This window comes from Pogoniulus pusillus, chromosome 41 (genome assembly GCF_015220805.1).
Source record: "Pogoniulus pusillus isolate bPogPus1 chromosome 41, bPogPus1.pri, whole genome shotgun sequence".
Taxonomy (NCBI): Eukaryota; Metazoa; Chordata; class Aves; order Piciformes; family Lybiidae; genus Pogoniulus; species Pogoniulus pusillus.
In genome coordinates, this window is record NC_087304.1 from 6589150 (window position 1) to 6615852 (window position 26703).

The window sequence follows — 26703 nt, forward strand, 5'->3', positions numbered from 1 at the left end:
TTCCAGTCCAACCCTGCTCTCAGCTTCAAATCATTCTTCCTTTTCTTGTCTCTGCACACCCTCATGAAAAGTCTCTCTGCAGCCTTCCTGGAAGATCTCTTCAGGTACTGGAAGCACCTCTGAGGTCCCTCCTGCTCTCCAGGCTGAACACCCCCAGCTTCCTCAGCCTATCCTCATAGAAGAGGTGCTTCAGCCCTTGGATCAACTTTGTGGTCCTCTGGGCTTGCTTCAGCACTTTCATGTCCTCTTTATGCTGAAGCCACCAGAACTGTACATGGTATTCAAGGTTGGGTCTCACAAGGGTTAATGGAAGGGAACAGGGGATTTAAACCAGGATGGATGTGTGGGCTTCTGTCAGTTGCTTTATCTCAGAAGTTGTGAGGTTTGGTTTCATCTCTAGATTGGAACTGTATGGACCCTTCAGCTGTTCGTGCTTGTAGAAAGAAGTTCTGTAAGTGACATGGAGCAAAAGATCCCATCCGTGACAGGGATCCAAACATCCCATTTTAACTGTGGGCAGTTAAGCAGTTAGGAGGAGCTGCTAACAGTGCTCTTGGCTCTCCTGTCAAATTTCAACCATCCTTTGTACTTGTTCTTCTCAACTGTGAAGTGTTCCACCCCTCCCTGCCCCAGAAGAACAGGTAAATGCACTCAGCATGATGCTCCCTGTTAGGTTTTGCCTTCTGGCTGTGGTTGTGGCTTCTCACAGCCCTGCTGCCTCCTCAAATACCAGGACACGAGGACTTTGCAGGAACTTTTGTCTTCCCTTTGCATGAGGGAAGAAAATGTATATCTGTCATGAGCTTCCAGCCTCTGCTTCTGCTTGTGACGCACAGAGCAGATGGCTTTCTGTTGTCCCACTGAACAGTGAGTTCTAGTGAGGAACAGGCTTTGTGGTGTCTTTTGGAGGCCTCAGTACCTGCAGACATCTTCAGGTCAGCCAACTTCTGCCTTCAGTAAGGTGAATTATCTGTTGTATGGAGTCTTACAATTGCTGTGTGCTTCGTTTGCAGGAAACTCTTTGTGGGTGGCTTGGACTGGAGCACAACACAAGGTAAGCAGCCCTTGGGCAGCGCACAGAGATGTGGCCTTTAGCAGAGGAAGCTTCTTCGGTTAGTGAATAATATTCTCTGTAGGGAAACGTTTGTCACTTCTAGCTTTGTGGTTTCTGTCACCTTTTGCTACTGGGGTCTTTGTCAGCTGAGGAGATGATTTTTGACTGTTGCTTTACTATTTTTCCTTTATCTAAGCCATTCTTCTGAAGCTCAGTAAGGCAAAGTACCTAGGTCAGGGCAACCCTTGACATGAATCCAAGCTGGGGGTGATGAGATTGAGAGCAGCTCTGCAGAGAAGGACTTGGGTGTGCTGGTGAAGGAGAAGATGAGCAGGAGCCAGCAGTGGGCACTGGCAGCACAGAAGGCCAAGGGCAGCCTCTGCTGGATCCAAAGCAGTGTGGGCAGGGCTGGAGAGAGAGGATCCTGTCCCTCTGCTCTGGGGAGGCTTCACCTGCCAGGCTGGGGGCAGATGGGGAATTCTAAACACAGAAAGGTCCTGGACCTTGTGGAACACATCCAGGGGAGGCCACAAAAATTATCTGGAGGCTGGAGCACTGCTGTGTGGACAGGCTGAGGGAGCTGGGCTTCTTCAGCCTGGAGAAGAGAAGGCTCTGAGGAGACCTTAGAGCAGCCTTCCAATATCTGAAGGGGGCTCCAAGAAGGCTGCAGAGAGACTGCTCCCGAAGGCCTGCAGTGACAGGAATTAGAGCAGAATAGATTGGGATTGGATGTGAGGAGCAAGTTCTGCACCCTGAGGGTGCTAGAACACTGCAACAGGTTGCCCAGGGAGGTGTCTGAGGCCCCATGCCTGGAGGTATTCAAGGTGAGGCTCAACAAGGCTCTGAGGAACCTGCTGTAGTGGAGGATGTCCCTGCTTAGTGCATGAGACTCGGACTAAATCACCTTTAGAGGTCCTTCCCAACCCAAACCATTCTGTGATTCTCCACCAGCTGTGTTCAGAGGAAATAAGCTACGATGATTTTCAGCATCCTTTGCCTTTTGTCTCATTTCAAGCACGGCCTCTGCTGCCTGCTCTTGCTCTTTCATACATCTGTTTGTTGTTCTCTTTTCTTGTGACAGAAACTCTTCGTAGCTACTTCTCCCAGTATGGAGAAGTTGTAGACTGTGTAATCATGAAAGACAAAACCACAAACCAGTCCCGAGGATTTGGATTTGTCAAATTCAAAGATCCCAACTGTGTGGGAACAGTCTTGGCCAGCAGACCTCATACGTTAGATGGTCGAAATGTAAGTTTTTGTCTTTTGGGCATTTTCTCCATCCAAAATCTTTCTGCTCCAAAGATTCTGTTGTAAGTTCTGCTTTTTTTATTTGCAGCCTGGCTACTGTAAAAGTTAACCTGGTGGTTGGTGTCAGTTAATTTGTTATAGGACAGCTTTAACTTTGATGGGTTCTGTCACCTTGTAGAAAGTGATGTATTGGCCATATATAGCTTTGATCTGAGGAGCTGGATTTCAGCTGTGCTGTGTTCAGCTGCCAGAAATGTCATTTGGAGAACAAATATTCTGCAACTCTTTGAGCTCTGACCAAACTGGGAACTTCTTCCAGATTGATCCAAAGCCATGCACACCTAGGGGGATGCAGCCAGAAAGGACACGGCCGAAGGAAGGATGGGTAAGGAAAGCTCACTTGGTGTACCCTGCCTCTTTCCCACCTTTTGGGTTGCCTTCTGGCAACTTGAATTAAATTCACTTTTCGTTAGATCCATGTTTTGAAGTCAGGAATCAATATGCAGGCCTGGAGTGTCAATTTTAGTTCTGAGAACTGTCTTTGACTTGCATTGCTGTGGTAATAACCCCAAATCCAGGGCAGTGTTCACCAGCTCCTGGCGTTTGCATCCCGTGCAGGGTGGTGGGGGTGGTGTTATTTGAGCTCTTCAAATCTTAACCCAAGTGCCTTGGAAGTGCTCTCACAATGACTTGCTGCTCCTTTCCAGCCTGCTTCACACCCTGCAGCTCAATACTACTGCACTACACAATGTGTAAATGGCCTCAGAACCACAGTCCTTGGGTTTTGTGGTCTTCTGAAGGACAGGAACTGGCTTATTAACTGCCAAGACTAAACTCTGCAGCTCTGAACCTGCACTTGCCTCACTTTAATGACTCCAAGCCTGGAGATGGCTGCCCCTCAACCTGCAGGAGCCCATTGTTCATGTTCAGCTGTAAAATGTTTGAAGCAGACAACTTCTGTTGTCTCTGACTGAATGTGTTGTCGTTGTTTTTCCCTTCCTTGATTCAGCAAAAAGGATCCAGGAGCGATAACAATAAATCAAATAAGATTTTTGTTGGTGGAATTCCTCATAACTGTGGCGAGACAGAGCTCAGGGAATACTTCAAGAAGTTCGGAGTGGTGAGTCATTATTCTACACGTTGGCACTTAGCAGTTGGTTGCAAAATGCTTTCCTTCCCCACTGCCTTTTTCTCTGATTTCATCAAGCTGTCAAAATTGTGAGTTCATTGAGACAAAGAACTGTAGGGGCCACATTGAAGTGTTTGGTGATAAGCTGTAGTAAACCATCATCCTCCTGAAATAATGGATCTTGGTCAAAGCCTATTGCTCTGATCCATAACTTAGTTTTCCTGCTTCTGTCTCCTCTTAAGTCAACCTGATGCATTATTCTTGCAAGGATTCCTGAGCTGAGTTGACTTCAAGAATAATTTTGTTTTCTCTTTTCAATTGATAACTTGCAGCTCATTGATGAAAACAAATTTGAGTTGAATTTATTTTGGGGAGGAGCAGTGGGTCCTTGGGTGAGCTCACGTCTGAGCTCCTCATCTTTGACTGCTGTACAAAGAGTTTGCAGTCTCTTACCATTCTTTTGCTATCAGCAGTTACTTTTAACTCACCACTTGGAATCAGCTGAGTTCTGATGTCCCTGGAACCTCAGTTCTAGACACAAACCACTCTCTAATTCAGTTGGGAACCTCAGACTGAACTTACTCTTCTGGGGTTTTAATTTCCATTTATCCTCTGGTTGCTACCTCTTTAAACTGGTAAAGTCCTGAACTAAGTCCAGCTGTGAATAAGTTTGAGAAGCTGAAAAGATTGCCTGAGATGAAGTCCAGACTGTGCCAGTCGATGTGAATTGCTGTCTTTGAGTGGCACTTAGCCTGTGCTTCTGATGCATTTTGAATCCTCTTTTCCCTCAGCTCATAGAATTGTTTGGGTTGGAAAGGCCCTCTAAGGTCATCCTGTCCAAACAGCAACCCAACCCCACCATGGGCACCAAACCATGGCCCCAAGTGCCATGGGCACACCTTTCTGGAACACCTCCAGGGATGGGCACTCCACCACCTCCCTGGGCAGCCTGTGCCAATCCCTGCCCTCTTGGAGCAAATAAATGTTTCCTTATCTCCTCCCCTGGTCCAATTTCAGACCATTCACCACATGCATGCAGCAAAGGATTTGTTGCTTCCTTCTCAGGTGGCTCCCTTTGTCACCAGCACTGTGTTTGAAGCTAATTTTAAAGGCATAAGCTGAAAGGCAATGGCTAACAACTGTTTCTTTAGTTTGAGAGGCTGCAGTAGACTTGTAAATAAAACTTGGGGGAGCATTTTCCATGTCTGTGGAGCATAACTTCTAAAGGCTCTTCCTCACAGACTTTTGGCTTTCCCATTCTGACCTGTGGATGGCCTGGGAGATACAGGCTTATGTTCCACCAAATAAAGCAAGCAGCAGCCATTGAGTGTAAGTGCCTTTGAAAGTAAGTAGTAGAACTTTTAATGGTAGTATAGAAATGGGGGAGCTGACGTTGGAGATGATTTGTGGCCAAAGAATGAAGAGACAGAAGCAGGTCCTGATTCTCAGGACATGGTAACTACCTGGTAAATAAAACCAGTGTGAGGAAGGGAATCTCGTTCCAGTGGGGGAAAAGATTTGGCAGGTGGGATGATCCCAGAGGAGGGTGAATCCCACTGTTAGCACCCAGCAGGGGATAACTGAGTGCATGTGGTGTCATAGCTTAAAGAAGGTTTTCTAGCTGTAAGTGAAAGGGGAATTTGCATCAGATTTAAAGTTAATTCTCTGGGGATTGTAGTGAAAAATACTTTAAGGTTGACTTGAAGGCAAAGATGCTTTAAGGTGAAGATACTGAGACCCTGGCCCAGGTTGCCCAGAGAGGTGAAGTGGTAGAGACTCCATCCCTGGAGGCACTCCAGGTCAGGTTGTTTGGGGGCTCTGAGCCTGCTCTGGTTGCAGATGTCCCTGCTTACTGCAGGTGGGGATGAACTAGCTAACCTTTAAAGGCTCCTTCCAAGCCATTCTGTGATGCCACAAGATCATCACACATGTTCTCTAGTGGCTTCTTGGCCTCTGAGGCAGCTCCTTGCAGCTGTTTTAATGTCACCTTTGACATCAGGCCCAGGTTTTGTTTACATTGCAGCTCACAGTGGTGCTTTTGCTGGAAAAATTAACAAACCCTCTTAACCAGCTTACATTTCCCATTTATTTGTGGGGTTTTGAAGTTCAAATCACACTGACAGTGATCATCCATGATTTAATGGGGGTTTGTAAGATCATTCTGAAGCACCAGTGTCTAGCTGGTGCTCTGGGCCATGCTGATTCACATCAGGAATTCAAAGTGGCCTCTTAAATAATGATTTGGGTTGGAAGGGACCTTCAAGATCATCCAGTTCCAACCACCCTGCTGTGGGCAGGGACACCTCTCACCAGTCCAAGGTGCTCAAGGCCTGATCCAGCCTGGACCTGAACACCTCCAGGGAGGTTGTGGATCACAGAAGCACAGAATGTGATTGAAGATCACATTCTGTGCTTGTGCTCCACAACCTCCCTGGGCAACCTGTGCCAGTCTCTCGCCACCCTCAACAGTTTCTTCCTCATCTCCACTCTGAACCTGCTCCACCCTCACTGTGAGGAATTTCCTCATCTCCAGTCTCAATCTCCCCTCTTCCAACTGAAAGCCATTGGCCCTCCTCCTGTCATTCCAAACCTTTGTCCCTCATCAGCTTTCTTGTAGGTCCCTCTCCCTTTCAGGTTCTGGAAAGGTCCTAGACGACCCCTTTCAGATCCTGGAATGTATCTGGAGTCAAAGCTACTTCTCGTGGCAGAGGATAAAAACATTTTAAGATGGACAAAGTCCTCTTTGGAGAAGCTGCAGTGCTGAGCAGTGTGGTGAAAAGCAGAAAGCTTTGGGCATTGTGGGCTGCAGTTTGGGTCTCAGCACTGCAGCCACCTTTAATGTTAGATTAAAACCTTAAGTGTGCCAAGACTTCAGAGCCCCAACACGGCAGCTTTGCCAGAAGAGCTGAAGGCTTTTCTTAGACTCCCATCAAGAGCAATATTCCCAGTTTGAGCGTGGCAGGGCCAGCCTGGGATTGACAGCTCCATCAAGCAGTTAATTGTGCTGTGTGGGGAAAGCAGACTGCGGTGGCTGTTGCTAACACTCCCCTGGTAGCACGGTTAGTAGAATTTCTTTTCTCTCTTCCAGGTCACTGAAGTTGTAATGATCTATGACGCAGAGAAACAGAGGCCCCGAGGTAAAGGCTGATCTAGTTTGTCCTTGAAATTTCTTCCTACTCTCCCATAGTCAGATGGCAAACTATTTCACACCATCAGAAGAGGTAGACTTCTAATTTTTTATTATTATTTTCTTCCCCCCATGTTGCCTCAGGAAAAAGAATAAATCACTGAGCAAATACCGCTTCAAGTCCAGGCTCTTCATCTGCAGCTTTTAGTTGGGATCTGTGCACCAAAAGTCAGATATTTCATCTTCATTTTTAGTTTGCTTTGTCTTTTTTTTTTCCCCCTACTGTTTTTTTTCCCCCTTTTTTTTTTTAAATCAAATGAAATTTGATTCCTAAGCCACTTCTGTGGCTTCAGGTATTATTAAGGGGGAAGGGGGTTTAATACCAAACCCAAACCAGAGCAGTTTCCTCCTGTCCCCCACTAAAGGTATGTTGTTATAGGGAGTGGTGGTGCTGCAATTCAGAGTACCTCTGAACCTAAAATTAAAGCAGAATCCATCCACTTTTTCTTTGTGGGTTTGGTTAAGTGACTTTACTGAGAATGAAAGGAAAAAACACCCAAAACACCTTTTGAAGGCCACCAAATACTTAGAAATTGATGTTCTGATTGGAATGAATGAAAAAAAAAGAAAACCTGAAAGTTTTGCCAAAATTTGGTCAAAACCTGCAGCAGAGTTTCATGTCCTGCACCTTCCATTGCATCTCTCATCACTTTTACCAGCAAAGAGGCAATATTTAAACCCCCTTAGAGCTCAGTTGCACTTGCCCACCTCTGTAGCATGTCCTACATGCTAAAGAATAGTTTGCCATCTGAACTTGCATTTCTCTTCTGCCTCATTATTAAGCAAAGATATCCTTCACTTCATATTTAATAAGCTGTTAAGTCTTAGTTTTATTTTTAATTTAGACATACATCTTAGTGACATATTTAAGTGTTTCATAGTAAGTTATGGTAATGTTAAGTAAGTTCTTTTTTCTTCTTTCTTTTTTTTGCTTCTTTCCTCTCTTTTTTTTCCCCTCTGTGAATTGTTTGACTGTGATTAACGATTATCTCTTTAGATTTCTTCTCTCTAGGTGATACTTTATCACAGAGGTACAGGCCAGTTCCACAGTCAGAGGAGGGAAGGGCTTTGTCTTTTCTTGGAGTGTAAACGAAGTTTCAATATATTTGTTTTTCTTTTTTTGGTTTCTTTTGTTTCCTTGCTTTATCTCCTAACCTTCCAATAAATCCCTTTTTGTTGAAGCAGAACAGAGATTCAACTGCACCATGAGAGTGGCAGAACACTGCGACAGGTTGCCCAGGGAGGTAGTTGAGGCCCCATCCCTGGAACGATATTCAAGGTCAGACTAGACAAGGCTCTGAGCAACCTACTGTAGCAGTGGAGCATGTCCCTGCTGGCTGCAGGGAGGTTGGACTGGGTGACCTTTGGAGGTCATTTCCAACCCAAACCATTCCATGATTCTAAAGCTTTAGAGCATCTGATTCTTAGATTTCAAGAGAGGAAGGCTACAAAGATTACAAGCATCTGAATATCATTTGTGCCTGGAGTTCTGAAATACTTCAGTAATTATTTTCCCATCTATCTGGGGCTGCTTTTTCCTGGCCTCTTTTCCACCTGCAGGTGTCAGATACTCCCCAAAACCTTCTAAAAAAGCTGCTGGGTTCCTGTGAGCTGTCACCAGTGAGGGCTCTTGGGTAGGTGAAAGGGAATGAAGCCACCTTCAGGCATCTGAAATTCTCTAGTAAAGGTGGAGAGACACTGGAACAGGCTCCCCAGGGAGGTTGTGGATGCCCCCTCCTTGGAGCATCCCCACCCAGGTTGCATGAGGCCTTAAGCAACCTGGGTTAGTGGGAAGTGTCCCTGCCCGTGGCAGAGGGGTTGGAACTGGATGATCTTCAGGGTCCCTTCCAACCCATTCCATGAGTCTTTGTAAGTTTTAATCTCAACCTTGCTGCCTCTGAGTTTAAAAAAACCCAAACTAAACCACCCTGGCTGCTCTGGGTTAGTCCTGCTCTCAGTGGCTTTTCTGCTTAAAGCCATACTGAAAAAAGGTAAAAAGGAGGACTTTGGGTCCACTGAGGAGGTGGTGGCTCAGAGCAGAAGTGAGAGATGGGTGCAGGTTTAGAGCCATCCCCTGCTGCAGAGTATTTTCTCCCTTAATTCAGCTGACTCCCTGAGCACTGTTCTTGAAGCCTCTTGCTCCAACTTGCAGTTGTTGTTCTGTCCCATTCTTCATGCAGTGTGGTAACTAACTGGCATCTCCAAAAATGGCCTTGTTAGTCCCTGGGGGGGGGTGAGGGAACATTTCCTCACAGCTTGTGCTTGGTGCTCCTGGTTGTGCAGCTCAGACACATCTTCTCTTGCCTTCTCTTTCTGCTCTGTGCTCTGCTGCTCAGGCTCTGCACTTCTCCTTTAGACACTGTGTAGTTAGAACACTTTAAAAGCCAATTCACTGCCCCCTTCTGCTTGTACCACTCTGAATTTTGCCACCTTCCACGAGCTCTTCCATCCTCACACTTGGAGCAGATCCCTCACTGCATGTCATGTACTAATTTTGCTGGTGGAAGAGGAAGATTATCCCTGTAAAAGTCCTCCTTTACCTCCAGCTCCTCACAAAAGTGCTGGGAGCCAGATTTCTGGTTGCTGGCAGCTGCAGGGATGCCCTTGAGGAGCTTTCTGAGTGTTTCCAAGTATCCAGATTTGTCTTTGCCTACTCCCAGTTCCCTTCCCTCTTCTTCTCCTGCAAGCAGAATCCTTTTGGTCCCTAGCACAGGCACAACCAATCTCCTCACATCTTAAGAGGAACAGTGGCTTTGTTGCAGTCTCTGCTTCTCCTGCTTTCTATTCCTGGCTAAAGCAGCAACTGTGAAGTAATTTACAGGTTCTTGCTGTGCTCCTCCTCTTCCCCTTGGCTGCAGACCAGCAGCACTGTTTCTGTTCAGGAGGCCACTTGGAGTCTTGCTAAATGGGATTTGTTTCTTGAGTCTTCAGTGGAGACCTTCAGCAAACAGCTCCTGGGTGACAGGCTTCCGCACTGACTGGATTCAGAATTCCATGCTGGTGGAATTTTGCTATGTGTTGTACTCAGTTTCTTCACTGTTCCCTGTCTTGTGGTGTTAGAATCCTTCAAAGCCACTTTCTTTGCTAGTTCTTTTGTGACCTCCAGGCTCCACAGGGCTCTGGGCAACCTGATCTAGTTGAGGATGCTCCTGGAGGGACCTTTAGAGGCCATTCTGAGATTCTCCCTTTCTGTCTTTCCTCGCTGGTGTCCTCTTCTCCCTGCTCCTTGGCTGCTCCTCTTCTCCTTCCTCTCCTATCTCACTGACCCCTTACTCTCTGCCCTTCTCCCCTTCCAAACCTTATCCCAACAATCCCTTCCCCATCTTCAGTCTTCCTTGAACCCAATTAACCACCGCAACCTCCATCTGTAGTCAGTATCCATTGATTTATTTCTTCCTTTCCCAAGCCTGTCAGACTAAACATGGTTGATTGCAACTCAACTTCCTTCTCTTCTAGCTCCAATCCGTGGATTTTTTGTTTTTTGTTTCAGTTAAACCTCAGACAAATATATTGTGATGAAATCTCTGCTCTCAGATTTAGAGGCTGCTTTCATCACAGCTCACCAAAAACTTCGTTTATACTTCCAGTCTCTTTGTGTGTGGGAAATGCTAACTTCTGGTTTTTCTTTTCTTTTCCTTTTTGATTTGTTTCTTTCTTTTTTCCTTCCCAGTTTCTTTTAGTGATGTCTTTTGCTCTTGTTGCTGACAGCAGAATTTGACCTGCTGGAATCTATTTTGGCCTGTATCTTTGTGTACTTTTGGTTTGGTTTCTTTCTTATTTTTATACCTATATATAAAGTTGATAATTATTTCTTTCTTTTTTTCCTTTATCTCTCCAATAGGCCTCTTTGGGCTTACCCAACCCAGTTGGATAAGCTTCGAGAGACACTTAACTGTTATAGATCTATAACTTGTATTGATTTGAGTTGAGTTTTTTCTCTGTTTTAACGCTTTTAGAGCAATATTTGGCTGCTGTCAGCACTAGCTGCAAAGCAAAAATGCAAACCAAGGGGGAGATCTTGGGTTTCAGAAAAGCAGAAATGCATCCATGTTCCATAATGCTTCCAATGCCAGCACCTCCTTTTGGTTTCTTTTGTTTGTTTTGGTTTGATTCCTTTCTAATTTCATTTAGTTTTTGGTTTGTTGCTCTCTGCCCCTTTAGCTAATCCAGTGGCACAGTTCCTCTACTGCATGTGGGGGTTTGCTGTTGTTTTCTTTTTTTTCTTCTTCTTCCCTCTCTTGGGGTTTGTTTCCACCAGCAAGCCCCTGGTGGTTGATGGCATGACCCAGCCCCTGCCTTGCCTTCTGCAATTAACCACACTTTTGCCACTCCTCTCCGCGGTGTTGGCAGCTACAACCTAAGTGCAGTGGTTCTCAAAGTGGCACTTCTGAAAGAGACTCAGTCTTAGGGTTTATTGTTTGGGTGTTGTTTTGAGGGTTTTTTTTTTTTGGCCTCTTTTCCATCTGCAGGTGTCAGCTGCTCCCCAAAACCTTCTAAAAAAGCTGCTGGCTTCAGCCAAGTTGCCACCAGTGAGGGCTCTTGGGTAGATGAAAGGGAGTGAAGTCATCTTTGGGCATCTGAGATTCTTGACACCGAGGATGGGGAACAGGTTGCCCAGGGAGGTTGTGGATGCCCCCTCCCTGAAGAGGTGTTCAAGGTCAGGTTGGATGAGGCCTTGAGCTACCTGGGCTGGTGGGAGGTGTCCCTGCCCATGGCAGGGAGGTTGGAACTGGATGGTCTTGCAAGGTCCCTTCCAACCCTGATCTTGAAAGGTCCCTTCCAAAGGTCCCACTCTATGACTCTGGAGCGATTTAGCAGCAGTGTCTTGGGCAAAAAGGAGAGAGTGAGACTGAGAAGTGTGGCATAGATTTTTAAAGAGAAAAAGCAGCAGGAGGTGCAAGAAATGAACTAGATGAAGGCCATGCCAGCAAGTGCCATGTTCTGGAGGGGCAGCACTTGTTTGCTTGGAAGGAGCCACCTCTGAGATGTGCTTTTTCTCCCCTCCCTAAGGTGTGGAAAACTTGAGAACCTCTGGTTTAGGTTGGTAGTTTCTGAAGCTTCTCATTCATCCATGGAGTGGTAAAATTTTACCTCATGCTTTAACAGCTACATTTCCAAAACACTTCTCTTTATTATTATTCCAAGGGGAAAAAAGTATTCCCTAATTGGAAGCTGGGAGGATAAGGGCTGGAAGTTGCTTTGCAGCTTTTTGGGGAGCAGGGACATGTAAAGCAGGATTTTCTGGGAAAGCTAGTCTGAAAAGAGGGGAGCAGCTTGGCTTTAACCTGCTGTGCCACAGGCACCTGGGCACTTTGACTACAGCAGCACTGTTTTGTGGTGGGATTCTTTTCCTCTATTTCCTCCTTAGGTAGCTTAGGAATAAACCCAAACCCCAATTACTCTGCAAGGCCAAGTTGGATGAGGCCTTGAGCAACCTGTTCTAGTGGGAGCTGTCCCTGCCTATGGCAGGGGGTTGGAACTGGCTGAGCTTTCGAGGTCCCTTCCAACCTAAACCCTTCTGTGGCTTTCATCCTGAGGAGGAGGTGGCTCAAGTCCATCTCCTCCCTCAACCCCACCAAGCATTTTGCCAACCTTTTCTGCTCACCCTTCGTGCCCAGTTGATGAGGTCATCAAGCTTGGTGACAATGTACTCCCCTCTGCTAGCAGGGACATAGGACTTCTTCTGGACAATTCAACCAGAACTAACCACTGGCTGTTGAAGTTTGCATGTCTAAACCCAAGCTGTGAGGCCTAATTGCAGGAATTTGATCCGTTGCAATTTTCTGCTATTTGACCTTTTGGTTTCTTTGTTTTATTTGGTTTACTTTCTCTGTTTAATTTTTTCTGGGGGGGGGAGGGGGAGGTGGATGGAGGGGAGAATTTTCTTTTTTTTTTTTAAAAAACACAAATTTTGGTTATCTGAAACCCCTGCTTGAACCCTTGGTCCACCCCTAATACTGTTCATCATCCTGTTTTGTGTCACAACACCCTGCTACCTTGATTCACTCTTCGTCGTTGGCTAGGTTTTGGATTTATTACTTTCGAGGACGAACAATCAGTGGACCAGGCTGTCAACATGCATTTTCACGACATCATGGGCAAAAAAGTGTGTAGTTGTAGTTTTATTTTACCTTAAGAAAGAACCAAGTCTTGGGCAATTTGCAATTTCACTGGTGAGCCACCCAAAAAATAACCCCTCCACCCCCAACAGATCTCCATTAACCGTGGGAGAAGTCTTCGAGGCTTTATCCGTGGAGGTGGGGAAAGTCTTTTGAGTTGGCTGAAAAGTTGGGGTGGGGGAGAAGCTAATCCCAGAGGAGAGGTCTTGGAAGCCTGGGAGGTCAGGGCTGTGCTGTTGTTTTGGATCAGGCCTTGTGTGTACAGACCTGGGGGGTTGCAGTGGTTGAGCAGAGCTCGGATGACAACTTCCCTGTTGTTGAGAGCGCTGCTTTAGGACCACCAGGGTAAAAAAACAACCAAACCAAACCACAAAACCAAAACTTGAGTTGTTTTGGTTTTAGCTGTTTGAAATAAAAGGAGAATCCCAATGAAATCTGAGTTGTTCAAGGCTTGGTTTTAGATACCACTCCTTCAGATGTGCTATTTGCTACTCAAATCGTAGAAGTGGTGCAAGGCAACAAATCTACCACCCTGCCATAAGAAACATCCAAAGAAATAGATCAACCCCCCCAAAAAAAAACATCCTGAAGGATTGGTTTTGACAAAAATTGGGTCACTTACTGTGAAACTTTGATACAAACCCACCTACTCTATATAGTATTTAACCACAATGCAGTTAAGTGACCTCTGGTTGTTTCATCTTCATACTGTGTTGTCAGCAAATGGGTGTTTGATAAGGAGGAATATTTATTTGGTTCAAGCTTGCTTTGATGTTACTCAACAGGGAACACAGGGAGGGGAGGAAAAAACCCCAAACAGAACAAACAACCACAAATCCAAAAGCAAACTAAATTGTTGCAGGACACCCAAGTTTTATAGCAAAGAAATGAGCTTAAGGGAAATTTGGGTCACTGGAAAGTTGTTGTAGGTCCACAGGAGGTGTTACAGCTGCTGCAGCTCAGTGGATGGGTTTCAGGGGGGCAGAAGAGCACTTTGGCTTCCCTGGAACCCTTGCATGGGGTCGTTTTGCCATTGGCTTTGAAACTTTTTCTACCTGCTGATAGTTCCTAAGCAGTCACTTAGCCAAGCCTGGGGATATGTTCTTGCCTAGCAGTGGAGCTTTGGTTAATTCTATGATATCTAATGTTAGGAATTCATTTGGGATGAAGGATTTGGCTGATTTTCCTACTAATGGAATTGAAGGATGGGAAGAAGGTTGTGGTTAGAGAGGTTGTGGAGTCTCCTCTGGAGACTTTCAAGGCCTGTCTGGATGAGTTCCTCTGTGACCTGAGCTAGATTGTGTGGCCCTGCTCTGACAGAGGAGCTGGACTTGATCTCTTTGAGTCCCTTCCAACCCCTAACATCCTGTGAAGAAATGTGCTGGTGTAACCCAGAGCCACCAGGACATGCTCTCAGATGCTGCTGTGCTCCCCTTGTAGAGCCAGGGGTCAGTTGGCTCTGCTGTGTGTGGACAACCTTTCACCCACCCTACATCCACTCACCATTCCCTTGGAATTGCCTCCAGCTGCCCCAAACCACTTAACAAGGAGATCCTATCCCAAAGAGACATGGGAACAAAGAAAGGTTCTGCTGTGATGCTTCTGGGAAAGGATGGAGAGAGCCCAGGGTGAGCCTTCAGAGTGTCACCTCTTACACTGCTGCCTTTCAGTGCTGCTTACAGTTCTCCATTATCTCCCAGACAATCCCAGCACCAAAATGAAATCAGCTCTTTTTGCTCCCTTATTGCCCCCCCTCCCCTTTCAGTGATGCACAGAGCAGGGACACACAGTGGGCTTCCAGCAAGCAACCACAGAGCTGCCTTATTTCTTTGAGTAGAATTTGGACCTGGGCACTAAACCACCTTGCACAGGGTTGGGTTTTTGTTTTTCCCATTCTTTGCTTCACTTCCAAACAGGCACTGAAAAATTAATGGAATTTTTCCACATAGATTCCCAAGCTTCAGCTGCTTCTCCCCTCCCTCCCCCCATCCAGACCCTCTGCTTTTCACTGACTGCTTTAAAAATGGTATCTCTTTTGGTAATTAAAAAGGTGCTGAAACCAATCCATGTGGTGGTGAAAAGGAGGGGAAAGGGGGAAAAAATGGATTAAAATTGCAAGGAGGACTCTGCTTTTGTAAGCAATAACTGAATTCCCCCAAGGCAAATGTGTTAAGACTCATTAATTTGAGGCCTTTGGAAAAAATTCCCTGGGTTCCTCTCTGGCAGGGCCTTCAGCTGACAGAGATTTGGTTACTGTCATGTTTAATGTCCTCAGGGCATCTGTGGCGATGAGGAGGGGGGGAGCAAGGCTAGGGAGGGGGAAGCTTTGTCCTTGCCTGGTGCCTGCTTCCTGTTTGTTCTCTGACATGAATGGGTTTTAAGACAGGGCAGGAAGAATTCTGAAGACTTTTTTTTCCATACTACTCCAGGCCCCATTGATGCTTGAGATTGAGGTTTTTTTTCCCTTCACTTTGTACTCTGGCAGCCATTAAAATTAATCATAAATGAGAAAGGGAGAAGAGGGGGGGGGGGGGAAGCTTTAATTCAGCATGCACCAGTGCTGAGAGTCATTAAATCTGAATTTTGAGAGGAGGAGGAGGGAGATTGGTATTGAATGTGCAGCTTATTTTAAGTAGGTCAAAGACACTTCTTGGATGGCTTGGGAAAAACACCGAGGCAGTTTCGACTCGAGTCGAAGCGCAGCAGCTCGAATTGCGAGGAGCAGGAGGAGGGAGGGTTTGTGACTGACTTAACACAGTATGAAGATTTGCTTCTTATTGACTCAACTGTCCCATTTTATTTATTTCTTTTAAAATTATTCTTTTATTTTATTGCATGTTTGTTTACTTCTCTTTTCGTTGTTAGATGTAATGTAAGATTCTCTTATCACATCCATTCCCTCTGACATTGTTTGAGTTAAATTGAGATTCTTTAAGCGTTAGCCTGGGGAAGGTAAGTTTTTATCTTCCATTAAGACATTTAAATAACTAAAAATCAACACCACAAACTTTGAATTTTTCTTTTTTTTTTTTGTTCTTATTTTAAGTTTAAACCAAAACCAAAAAAAAAAACAACAAAACCAAACTAAGCAAAGCAAACAAGACAAAAGAAGTAAATCAATAAATGTGTGTTTCTCAGGTATGAGCAGAGCTAAAATTGCACTTAGCTGGAGGGGGGTGGGGATGGGTTTCATTTAAACCTTTGAAATCCAAACTCTGAACCCCAAAGACATTGGAACTGTTTAAAGCATTAGTACCCTTTTTCAGAGCGAGCTCTTTACTCCCCCACTTGTGATGATTTCTTTTTTCTCTCTTTTTATTTTTTTCTTTTTATTTTCCTTTCTTTTTGTGTTTTTTTTTTTTTTTTACCTGAAAATCTCTTTTTCATTCCTGCTTTTCAGTGTTTTAAAACAACAACAAAACACTAAGTTAAGCTCTTGGGTTTGGTTTTTTGTTTCCTTTGAAGTGAAGAGCCGTGGTAAGAGGGTACTGCTGTTTTAAGGTGGCAGGAAGGTTGGAACTAGATGATCCTTCTGGTCCCTTCCAACCCTGACTGATTCTAAGATGGAAACCCAAAACAGCACAACACAATCCAGAAAGTGATTTGGTTAGGATGCCTTTGTGGGGTTTTCTTTTGTTAATTTTTTTGGGGGGAGGCAGAGTTTGTTTTGTTGTGTGGCTTTTTTTTCCTCTTTTTTTTTGTTGGTTGGTTGTTTTCCCCCCCTCCACTTGAAATAACTTCAACAGTAGGACCTTGGAACATCTTAACCAGCAGAGATATTGTACCTGAGAAACATTTAAAACCAAACAAAAGCAATTTACTGGCCTTAAGTTTTAAACTTTTAAGAATTAAGTATTTATTTTAGACATAAGCCTTAAGATGCTAAGTGTAGTCTTTTTTTTTAAGTGTTTAATTTAAGGGTGTGTGTGAGAAAATGGGGTGAAGGGGGGTGCAGCCACCTGCCCCAGCTCTGCTGAATGCCTGCTCTCTTTGTTTAGGTGGAGGTGAAACGAGCAGAACCCCGAGATAGCAAAAGCCAAACTCCAGGGCCGCCCAGTGCCAGCCAGTGGGGAAGCAGGATCATGCCAAGTGCTGCCAATGGCTGGGCAGGACAGCCCCCTCCGACCTGGCAGCAGGGATACGGCCCTCAAGGTACTGCTTTAACTGTCTTGAGGGGCTTGGCTTTACAGATTGGTTGGGAATTGCCTGGGCAGGTTGTGGGTGCAGCCTCCCTGGAGGTGTTCAAGGCTGAGGATGAGGAGAAAGCTTCAAGGATACCTCAGAGCAGCCTTCCAGTGCCTGAAGAAGGCTGCAGGAGAGCTGGGGAGGGACCTTTGGACAAGGGCTTGGAGTGTCAGGATGAGGGATAATGGCTTTGAACTGGGAGAGAGGAGAGTGAGAGTGGAGAGGAGAAAGAGTGGAGAGAGACTGGCACAGGTTGCCCAGGGAGGTTGTGGATCACAGAAGCACAGAACACAATCTGTGATCATGTTCTGTGCTCCTGTCGTCCACAACCTCCCTGGAGGTGTTCAAGGGCAGGTTGGGTGAGGCCTTGAGCAACCTAGGCTGGTGAGAGATGTCCCTGCCCATAGCAGGGGGATTGGAACTGGAGGATCTTTAAGGTCCTTTCCAACCCATTCTGTGACTCTCTGAATTTGGGGGTTTGGTGATTGTGTTCCCAGGTGGATCAGAGCTCTTGCTCTGGATTCCTGAGAGCAGAGCTCTACAGGTAGGGACCTGAGGCTGTTTGGTCTGGAAAAGAGCAGCCTGAGAGGGGCTCTTTCTGGTGTTTATAAATACCTGAGGGATGGGTGTCAAGGAGAAGGTGCCAGGCCCTTTTCAGTGGTGTCCTGTGATAGGACCAGGGGCAGTGGCTATGAACTGGAACCCAGGAAGCTACACCTTACCATGAGGGGAAAGTTGTTTTGTGTAAGGGTGCTGGAGGTCTGGAGCAGGCCGCTCAGAGAGGTTGTGGAGTCTCCTTCTGTAGAGGCTTTCAAGCCCCATCTGGATGAGTTCCTGTGTGACCTGCCCTGGGTAACCCTCTTTTAGCAAGAGGGTTGGACTTGATCTCCAGAGGTCACTTCCAACCCCTACCATGTGTCCTTTCCAACTGCTGAGATGGTTCCTTCACCTGAATTGGTTTCTTCACCATAGGGCAGAATTGAGCAGGTTGTGCCAAGCCATTACCCCAGGCATGGCTTTGCTATTGGATTGTGCCTCTCCCCAAGCAGCATTCCAGTGGGTTTGGGGAAGGCCAAGAAGGTATTGAGGAAGCTCAGCTGCTCAAGCTGGCTTCACCTGTCAGATTGTGGCCTGTTTGTCACCTTAATGAAAAATCTTGTTGAAATATGACTTGTCAGGGCTGAGGCAGTTGGAGAGGAAGTTCTAAGTCAAGATTTGCAAGGGATGGCAGAGAAACAGATGGGCTTGTCTGGGGCTTTTATTGCTTCATGTAGCCTGGCAAAACAGCAAGCAGCTCTGGGGCAGGCAGTGGTGCTGGGGAGCATTTGCTGCATGGCATTTCCTTGATTTAGCTTGAACCCTTCAGGGCTGGAAGCAGCAGCCATGTATTTTGGGTTTGATGGCTGTAGCCAGCTCCCCCCTACTCAGAGATCCCAGGATAAATGCTCTGAGTTCATCCAAAGGCAGTTTGTGATAACCTGGGGGAGAATTAGGGTGATCCAATTGGGTTATATTTGACAGAAGAGAGCTTGCTTGCTCTGAGAGATGAGAGAGTTGGGACCCTCGGCAAGCTCCCTGGTGATGGGAGGCTGCCAGCTCTTGAGGCTGTGCTGCCATCCAGTGAGACCTGGGTAGGCTGCAGAGCTGGGCAAGGGGAGCCTCACGAAGGCTCAGTGAGGGTAGGTGTGGAGTCCTGCACCTGGGGAGGAACAAGCCCAGGACACAAGGCTGAGGTCCTGCCCTGTGGAGAAAGGCCTTGGAGTTCTGCTGGGCAGGAAGTTCTGCGTGGGACAGCAGTGTGCCCCTGTGGCCAAGAGGGCAAGTGGCATCCTGGGAGGCATCAAAGAAAGTGTGGCCAGCAGGGCTAGGAGATTCTTCTCCCTCTCTGCTCTGCCCTGCTGAGAGCACACTTGGAATACTGTGTCCAGTTCTGGGCTGCTCAGATCAAGAGACAGAGATCTGCTGGAGGAGGTCCAACAGAGGATGCTGAAGGGCCTGGAACATCTCTGCTGCGAAAGAGAGATGAGAGCCCTGGGGCTGGTTAGTGTGGAGAGAAGGCTGAGAGGAGATCTGAGCAATGCCTGTAAATAACTGAGGGGTGGGTGTCAAGAAAAAGGGGCCAGGCTCTGTTCAGTGGTTCCCAGTGGTAGGACAAGGAGCAGTGGATACAAACTGAAGCCAGGGAGTTCCCTCTGAACAGGAGGAGAAACCTCTTTGGTGTGAGGGTGCTGGAGGCCTGGAGCAGGCTGCCCACAGAGGTTGTGGAGTCTCCTTTGCTGGAGGCTTCCAAGCCCCATCTGGATGCATTCCTGTGTGCCCTGTCCTGACTGCCTCTGCTTTGGCAGGGAGCTCGGACTTGGTGATCCCCAGAAATTGTAATTCCATGACAAATTTTCACCTGGGAAGGGGCTGAGGGGGGAGTGTCACTGCTTCATCCCCTGCTCCAAGAGCTGTACCTCGGTGGAGGGCTGTTTGCCTTCCCCGTGGTGCTTATTAAGTTGAAAAGCTGCAGCTGAGGCTTTGAGGCTCTGCACAGATGTGCTAATCTGCTGCTGTGCAAATGGAGAAGGCAGATTATTGTCAGTGGGGGTTTATTTGGAGAGAAAATGATATCTGATCTGCTGGCAAGATTAAACCTAAAGCAGAGATGCTTTTATCTTCCCATCTTAATGCTGTAGCCAATGCAGATGATGATGTTTTTATGCTTCAAAAACTTACTCAATCGTTGGGATGAAGCTGGTAGTGCATAGGAAATAAACCAAAACCACTTTGGATGTGTCCTCTGATTCTCAGTGGGTTTGTTCTTTATCCTGCTGTCCTGCACTTGGTGTGCTCCCAGCTCCTGAATGCTGCATCTGAGTGGAGTTTGGGGACTGCAGTGTCTCCTTTCCTTTATTTGCTGAAGGATCCAGAGTGTCTCCAGAATTGCATCTTCAGGAATAATTCGTTCCTTGGACCAGAGAAGCAGATCTGGAAGGGACACTGGGAGGATACTCAGCTTGTTCAGGGCCTGGAGCAGTGACAGAATGAGAGGGAATGGTCTCATCTGGAGGAGGGCAGGCTGGGATTGGAGATGAGGAAGAAATTCTCGCCAGTGAGGGTGGGGAGACACTGGAAGAGATTGCCCAGGCAGTGAGGGCAGAGCCTTGTCACAGTGTGCCCAAGTGTGTAGGGGAGGGGAATGAGAACCTTAGTGACCTGAGCTAGTCCTGGTACAGTCCAGTACCTGAAGGGGCTGCAGGGGAGCTGGGGAGGGAGTTTTGACAAGGGCTGAGAGTGTCAGGATGGTGTACAATGGCTGTGAGCTGGGAGAGGAGGAAGAAATCGTTGAGGGGGAGGGTGGGCAGAGACTGACACAGGTTTGCCCAGGGAGGTTGTGGATCTTTGATCCCATTCTGTGCTTCTGTGCTCCACAACCTCCCTGGAGGTGTTCAGCACCAGCTTGGATAAGGCCTTGAGCAACCTGTTCTAGTGGGAGCTGTCCCTGCCCCACGGCAGGGAGCTTGGAGCTGGATGATCTTTGAGATGCTTTCTTTGTGTCCCTCCTGTTTCACTTTACAGCTGCAGAGCATAAATCACTTGGGTTTTTCTGTTTTGCTCTGTTCTGTTTCAGGGATGTGGGTGCCAGCTGGACAGGCAATTGGTAAGTACATTCCATGGGCTGAATGCTGAAAGCAAAATCCTCCTGAAGGGGGGGGTGGGGAAGGATGCAGTTTCTTGGAGGTTTCTGTGGTGTTTAACCTACATTTTGTCAAAAAAAAACCAAACCTTGTTTGAATTTGGCCTGAATGAGGTAAAGGAGAAGCTTGGTTGTGTTCTTACCCACCCCAGTAACAGGAGCTGACACACATCTTGCTGTTGGCAGCCACACTCGTTTGTTATCGAGGAATTCCTTTCCCAGCTGTGATTATTTACAGCAGCAGTACTTGGAGGGCAAATATTTCCCTAAGTAAGAATTCATAGAAGGCTGAGACCCGTGGCTGGAAGCTCTCAGCCAGCTTTGCCCCATCTAGAGGCTGCTGACTTGAGCAGCAGCTTCACATTTTTAAGCTGCTTTGATTAGTTCCTCATTTTTCCTCTTTTCTTTTTGCTTTCCTAGGTGGCTATGGACCACCTCCCCCAGGAAGAGGAGCTCCACCACCACCACCACCATTTACCTCATACATAGTCTCTACACCTCCTGGAGGCTTCCCACCTCCACAAGGATTTCCACAGGGCTATGGCACCCCTCCACCGTTTAGTAAGTGACCTGCAGGAGCTCCTGTCCAGACCATCACACCTTCTTCTACTCAGCTTTTTCTCTTCTTCCTCTGCACTTGGATATGGAACAGGTTACACAGAGAAGAGCAGAGTTAGATTGGACTTTAGGAATGAGTTCTTTACTGTGAGGGTGCTGGCACACTGCAACAAGTTGCCCAGGGAGGTAATTGAGGTCCCATCCTTGGAGTTACTCAAGGTCAGGCTTGACAGGGCTCTGAGCAGCTTGCCCTAGTGGAGGATGTCCCTGCTGACTGCAGCAGGGGTGGAGTGGATGAGCTCTGGAGGTCTCTTCCAACCCAAACCATTCTGTGATTTGATGTTCTACCCTCAGATGTTTCACTTAGATGACTTAGTTAATTGTAGCTCCTAACAGAGATTTTTGCTAGTGACTTGGGTTATTTTTTCTCCTGGAAGCAGCAACCTTTTGTACTCTCTGCTTTAAATCTGTGGCTAAACAAATTTGGTTTTATTGTGGCTCCCTCTTACGACATCTGAGGGAAAAGTGAGGAGATTACTGCCTGGTGACCTGGGCTAGACACAGGCTGGGATTTTCAGAGGAGCTTAAGGAATTAAGGCCACAACTGGCATTGGAAATGTAAATAGGATTTTGGCACCTACCCCCTTCAGGCTACCCTTTGAACAATCTGCTTTAAAAAAGAGTGCAGAGAGCAGCCCCCAGTGACCTGCAGGTACTGATTCTGCTACAGGGAAACTCTTGCTCTGGGATATCTTTTTTTTCCTCTCCTAAGATCTTAAATGATAGAGCTGCTTCCTCGTGGCTCTTGTGTGAGCTCACAGCTTGGGCCCTAGCTGGATTTTATCCACTTTGCTGGTTGCAGCCTTCCTTTGAGGTGAGATCTGCTCTGCTGAGACCCCACCTCGAATCCTGCCTCCAGTTCTGGTGTCCCCAGCATAAGAAGGGCACAGAGCTGCTGGAGTGAGTCCAGAGGAGGCCACAAAGATGATTCAAGAGCTGGAGCAGCTCTGCTGTAAGCACAGGCTGAGGGAGCTGGGGGGTGCAGCCTGGAGAAGAGAAGACTCCAAGGGAACCTCAGAGCTGCTGCCAGTGCCTGAAGGGATCCTGTAGGAAGGATGCAGAGAGACTTCTCCTGAGGGCGTCTGAGACAGGCCAAGGGAGAATGGTTTGAAGCTGAGGCAGTGCAGGATTAGAGTGGAGCTGAGGGGGAAGTTCTTCAGTCTGAGGGTGGTTGGACACTGGAACAGGCTGCCCAGGGAGGTTGTGGATGCTTCCTGCTTGGAGGTGTTCAAGACCAGGCTGGATGAGGCCCTGAGCAGCCTGGTCTAGCTGAGCAGCCTCCCTGCCCAGAGCAGAGGGATTTGGATTAGATGATCTCTGAGGTTCCTTCCAATTTCTGTGGTTTGTCACCTCCAGGGTAGGTTGTTTGGGGTCTTTTAGCCACAGTGCAGGAGCGAGTTGCAGGATGTTTTTCCTTAAGTACTTGTGAAGCTCAGCAGGAAGCTGGGGTGGTGCTTACCTCTGCCTTTTCATGTCTTGTGCTTCCTTCCTGTTTCAGGTTTTGGTTATGGTGCTCCACCTCCTCCACCTGACCAGTTTGCCCCCCCTGGAGTACCCCCTCCACCTGCAACTCCAGGGGCAACACCACTAGCTTTCCCACCACCACCACCACCATCTCAGGCAACTCAGGATATGAGCAAACCCCCAACTGCTCAGCCAGAATTCCCTTATAGTCAGTTTGGTAAGTAACTGCATAGCAAATAAACTCAAATGAAGCTCTTTTTTACCCCCTCCTCTTCCTGCCTTTTCTGTTATCCTGGGGTAGAAAGTCTGCTCAGAGCAGTTTGTACTTCTGCAGCTCTGAGCCATTCCTAAACCACTCAGGATTTTAGCCAGGGAGCATTTCTTGACTCAGCTCTAAACCACTTACTGCCTGCTGTGCAATAGCCTTCAGAGAGGCACTGATTTGGCACTCCCTCAATCTGTAGACAAAACTTTCTGTTCTCCAAAAGCTTCACAAAGTTTGTAGCCAACTCTTTGTTGGTTGATTGATTGATTGATTGATTGATAATTAGACTTGAAGGGAGCAGTACAGGGTGTAAGGATCCAAGCTGCCTGCCTTTTCCTCCCTTCCCTCCTTCCTCTGCTGTCTTCCAGCTCTGTCAGAGGTGTGGAAAGAGAAATGGTAGTGTGTGGAGAGCTGTAGCAGAGGAGACCTGGATGTAGCCAGTTTTGAGTCAGACAAACAGTGCTACAAAAGAGAAGCAGCCCCAAACTTTGTAGACAAGTGTTTGTGCTCCTGAGTGAAATCCCTGCTCCTCCTCCCTGCAGGAGCCAAGAGGGAGTTCTCACCTTGTCCTTCCACTCAGTCCTGCCTTGGAGCTCCAGAGGGCTCTTTGGGGCATGCTGCTGCTCACTCTATTTTTATGTCCTTTTGGGATTCTAATTAGTCTTTTTTTGGTGGGTTTTTTTTTCACCTCTGAGGTGAACTTTTGGCACTTCCAAGGAAGCAGAGAGGCAGCAACACACATGGAGAGCATGCTGAAGTTTTTGGGTGCCTGTCTGCTTCCTTGGGAAGTGCCTGCAGAAGCTGATGTGAAATGAAAACTTGCAGCAAATGACTTCAGTGGGGAACTGCTCCAATTTCCAGAGCTGTAAATCAGCCTCTGAAGGAAGATGAACCTTTCAGATGTGTGTTTACAAGGCAGATAAGTTCTCATGCTGATGAATCTTGGAGTGCTTTTCAATTTCTTTGTTGCTTTCATAGACAGCTTTGCCCTTCTGACTCCAGAGGAAGGTTTTGGGTTGGGTTTTTTTTCCTCTTGTCTTGCTAGAAAGTCTCTCTTCACAGACTCATTTGGAAGCAGGGTGGGGTGGACCCTAGTAAATAAAACACAAATCCTGCCCAGTCCTCTTTTTTTCCCTCAGCAGGGAGCCAATAGCTGGCATGTGTTGTAATTGAAGGAGGAATCTTGGTTTCCAGCATGGTACAAAGCCCTGGGGAGGAGGATTCCAGAGCCATTGGGCTGTGTGGTGCTGCTTTTCCTCTTGGTGTATGTTAGGAAGCCTTTTTGCTAGTGAAGGTCCCTGCCTATGGCAGGGGGCTTGGCACTAGATGATCTTTAAGGTCCTTTCCAACCCATCCTACGATTCTCAGTCTCTGAAGCTGGGGAGGGAGGAAGAGGTATGCAGTAGTGCCTTTGGAGGAGGAAGGCTTGGAAGGTTTAAAGCACAACTGCAGTTAGTCAGAAGCTCGAGAGCTTTTGGAGCCTGAAATCTGTTCCTGAGCGCAAGTTCAAGCAGGGCTTAGAGGTTATTTGCCACACTCCAGAGTTCATAAAGCTGTGTTGTAATACCTTGTAAACTCATGAAGAGCTGCAGCCCTTGGTGTTGATCACAACTGAGCCAGTGGGGCAGGGCTGGCTTGGATCTGCATGGATTTACCTGAGGGGGCTTTAAAGAGGCACTGAGCTCTCAGTCGTCACCCCTGGCTCCCACAGCATCTTAAATGCTGCTCTTATTTCCAGCCAGCCTGAAAAAAACTGTCTAAGGCAAAGTCATTAAATGCAAAACAACTAAAGGTGGGTGATGTCTCCCTCACCCTGAACAAAAGTTATCTCTGCACAGGGCTCTCTGGGGGTTCGTCACCCTGCTCTCCTCATTTCTTACTAGGGCTGGGTTCCTATTCTCAAGACCCTTCAGGCTACGCGCCAATACTTTGTTTACACTCTTATGGTCAGGCTGAGCAGTGAGAAGCCTTAGGTAGGTGGTGCCTCTTTACAACCAATCCTTGATATATCTGCCTTGGGGACATTAATTTGTGTTTCTTGCAGGGTCTTTCTGTTCTGTTTTTAAGAGGGGTGGGGGTGGAAGGATGTGGCACAAATGCTGGCTTCTTCTTTCCTGGTGAGCAAAGGGCAGTACAGCTCTTGGTGTTCTTTTAGCTGGCTGAAGTGAAAACTCACCACTGAAGGACAAATGACACTGCTGCCCTGGTTGAGGTTTTTACCCTGTGTGATCACCAAACTGAGCTCAGGACACTTAAAACCCTCCCTGTGGTGCTGGTGCAAGCCAAGAGTTGAGCAAGCAAGGGAGAAGAAGCCAACATGTGGAAAATGGCTGGGCAGTTTTCCTTTGTGATAAACAAGCTGAGAAGTGTGGGTTCCACCACAAGGTGCTGGAATACTGCAGTGTGCAGTGAGAATAACTGGATTTCCCCCCCTCCCCTTTCTCTGCTCAGAGCCTCAGCCCTTGGCAAACAATCACCTTGTGTTTTGGGTTGCCTGCTTATCTCTGCTGGGGAATAAAGAAAAAGAGATGGGATTAGCATTTTGAGCTAATAAAAGCTTGTGAGAGATGTATTTTAATGCTCATTAGTTGGGAGCAAGTCCTGTGAGACAGGCAGAGCTTGGAGTTGAAATGCTGAAGATATGCTAAGAGACTTTGGTTTGGATTAAGAGAGTTTAAACCTGCTTGAAGCCTGCACAGAGAGAAGCAGAACTGCAGCAGTGTCCTTAGGAATTGGAGGTCTTCTTCAGAGCAGAGCCTTTTGCTGGTGGCACTGTCAGCATTAGGAGTTGGATTTGCTTAGGGGCACTTCCAGTGGATTTCTCTGTCTTGTTGATACCAACTTTAGTTGTCTGCCGTGCTGGCAGCAAGGACTTAGCAAGCCTTTTGTCTTTGTCCTTTCTCCCTGTCTCAAAACTCTGCTCACTCTGGACCTATCCCAGCCCTGGTCCTTGGCATGGACACACTGCCAAGCGAGGCAGGCAAAGGGCAGTGTGGCAGGAGGGAGGGAGAAGTGCTCAGCTCCTCAGTGAGGGGGAACAAGAGAAATGGTAACTTGGGTAAACTCCAGCTGAGACACAGCACCCAGTCAGACCTAAAGTCTGGGGTCCCAAACAGAAGGAGGACATGGAAATGTTGGAACTGGTTCAGAGGAGATGATGATGATCAGAGGGCTGGAGAACCTCCCCTGTGGGCACAGGCTGGGAGATTTGGAGCTGTTCGGCCTGGAAAAGGCTTCAGGAAGACTTTAGAACAGCCTTCCACTGCCTGAAGGGGCTCCAGGAGAGCTGGGGAGGGACTTACGACAAGGGCTGGGAGTGCCAGGACAAGGGACAATGTCTTTAAGCTGGGAGAAGAGAGAGGAGAGGAGGAAGAAACTGTTGAGGGGGAGGTTGGGGAGAGGCTGGCACAGGCTGCCCAGAGAGGTTATGGATCACAGAAGCACAGAATGTGATCAGTAACCTCCCTGGAGGTGTTCAAGACCAGATTGGATGGGTCTTTGGGGACCCTGCTCTAGTGGGAGGGTCCTACAGGGAGGTGTCCCTGCCCATGGCAGGGGGCTTGGATGATCTTGAAGGTCCCTTCCAACTCAGCCTATTCTGTGAGTTTGGGTGCAGCTGGGTCAGGAGGGCTGTGAGGGTCTCACACTGACTGCTGCTCCTTGGCTGGCTCAGTAGCGTTGGGCACCTGCAGCAGCAGCAGTGAGCACTGGATTGAAGCTTTGTGTTGTGGGCTTGCAGCAAACACTTCACCTGC

General features: G+C 47.3%; 1 protein-coding gene across 3 annotated transcripts in view; it reads left to right on the forward strand.

Moving 5' to 3' along the window:
- The window catches only part of DAZAP1 (DAZ associated protein 1), a 36090-nt gene that overhangs the window by 6733 nt on the left and 2654 nt on the right, over nucleotides 1-26703 (forward strand). The window contains exons 2-12 of one of the 3 annotated variants that reach the window (XM_064174817.1): nucleotides 1014-1054; nucleotides 2136-2302; nucleotides 2622-2687; nucleotides 3312-3422; nucleotides 6520-6568; nucleotides 12642-12724; nucleotides 16736-16889; nucleotides 20536-20565; nucleotides 21022-21162; nucleotides 22718-22900; nucleotides 24832-24921. In XM_064174817.1, the coding sequence (XP_064030887.1) occupies nucleotides 1014-1054; nucleotides 2136-2302; nucleotides 2622-2687; nucleotides 3312-3422; nucleotides 6520-6568; nucleotides 12642-12724; nucleotides 16736-16889; nucleotides 20536-20565; nucleotides 21022-21162; nucleotides 22718-22900; nucleotides 24832-24911 (1105 nt within the window). In that variant the 3' untranslated portion in view covers nucleotides 24912-24921. Of the gene's footprint in view, nucleotides 1-1013; nucleotides 1055-2135; nucleotides 2303-2621; nucleotides 2688-3311; nucleotides 3423-6519; nucleotides 6569-12641; nucleotides 12725-16735; nucleotides 16890-20535; nucleotides 20566-21021; nucleotides 21163-22717; nucleotides 22901-24831; nucleotides 24922-26703 lie in introns of those variants that run through there. The other 2 variants (XM_064174816.1, XM_064174818.1) reach the window with 2 other exon arrangements.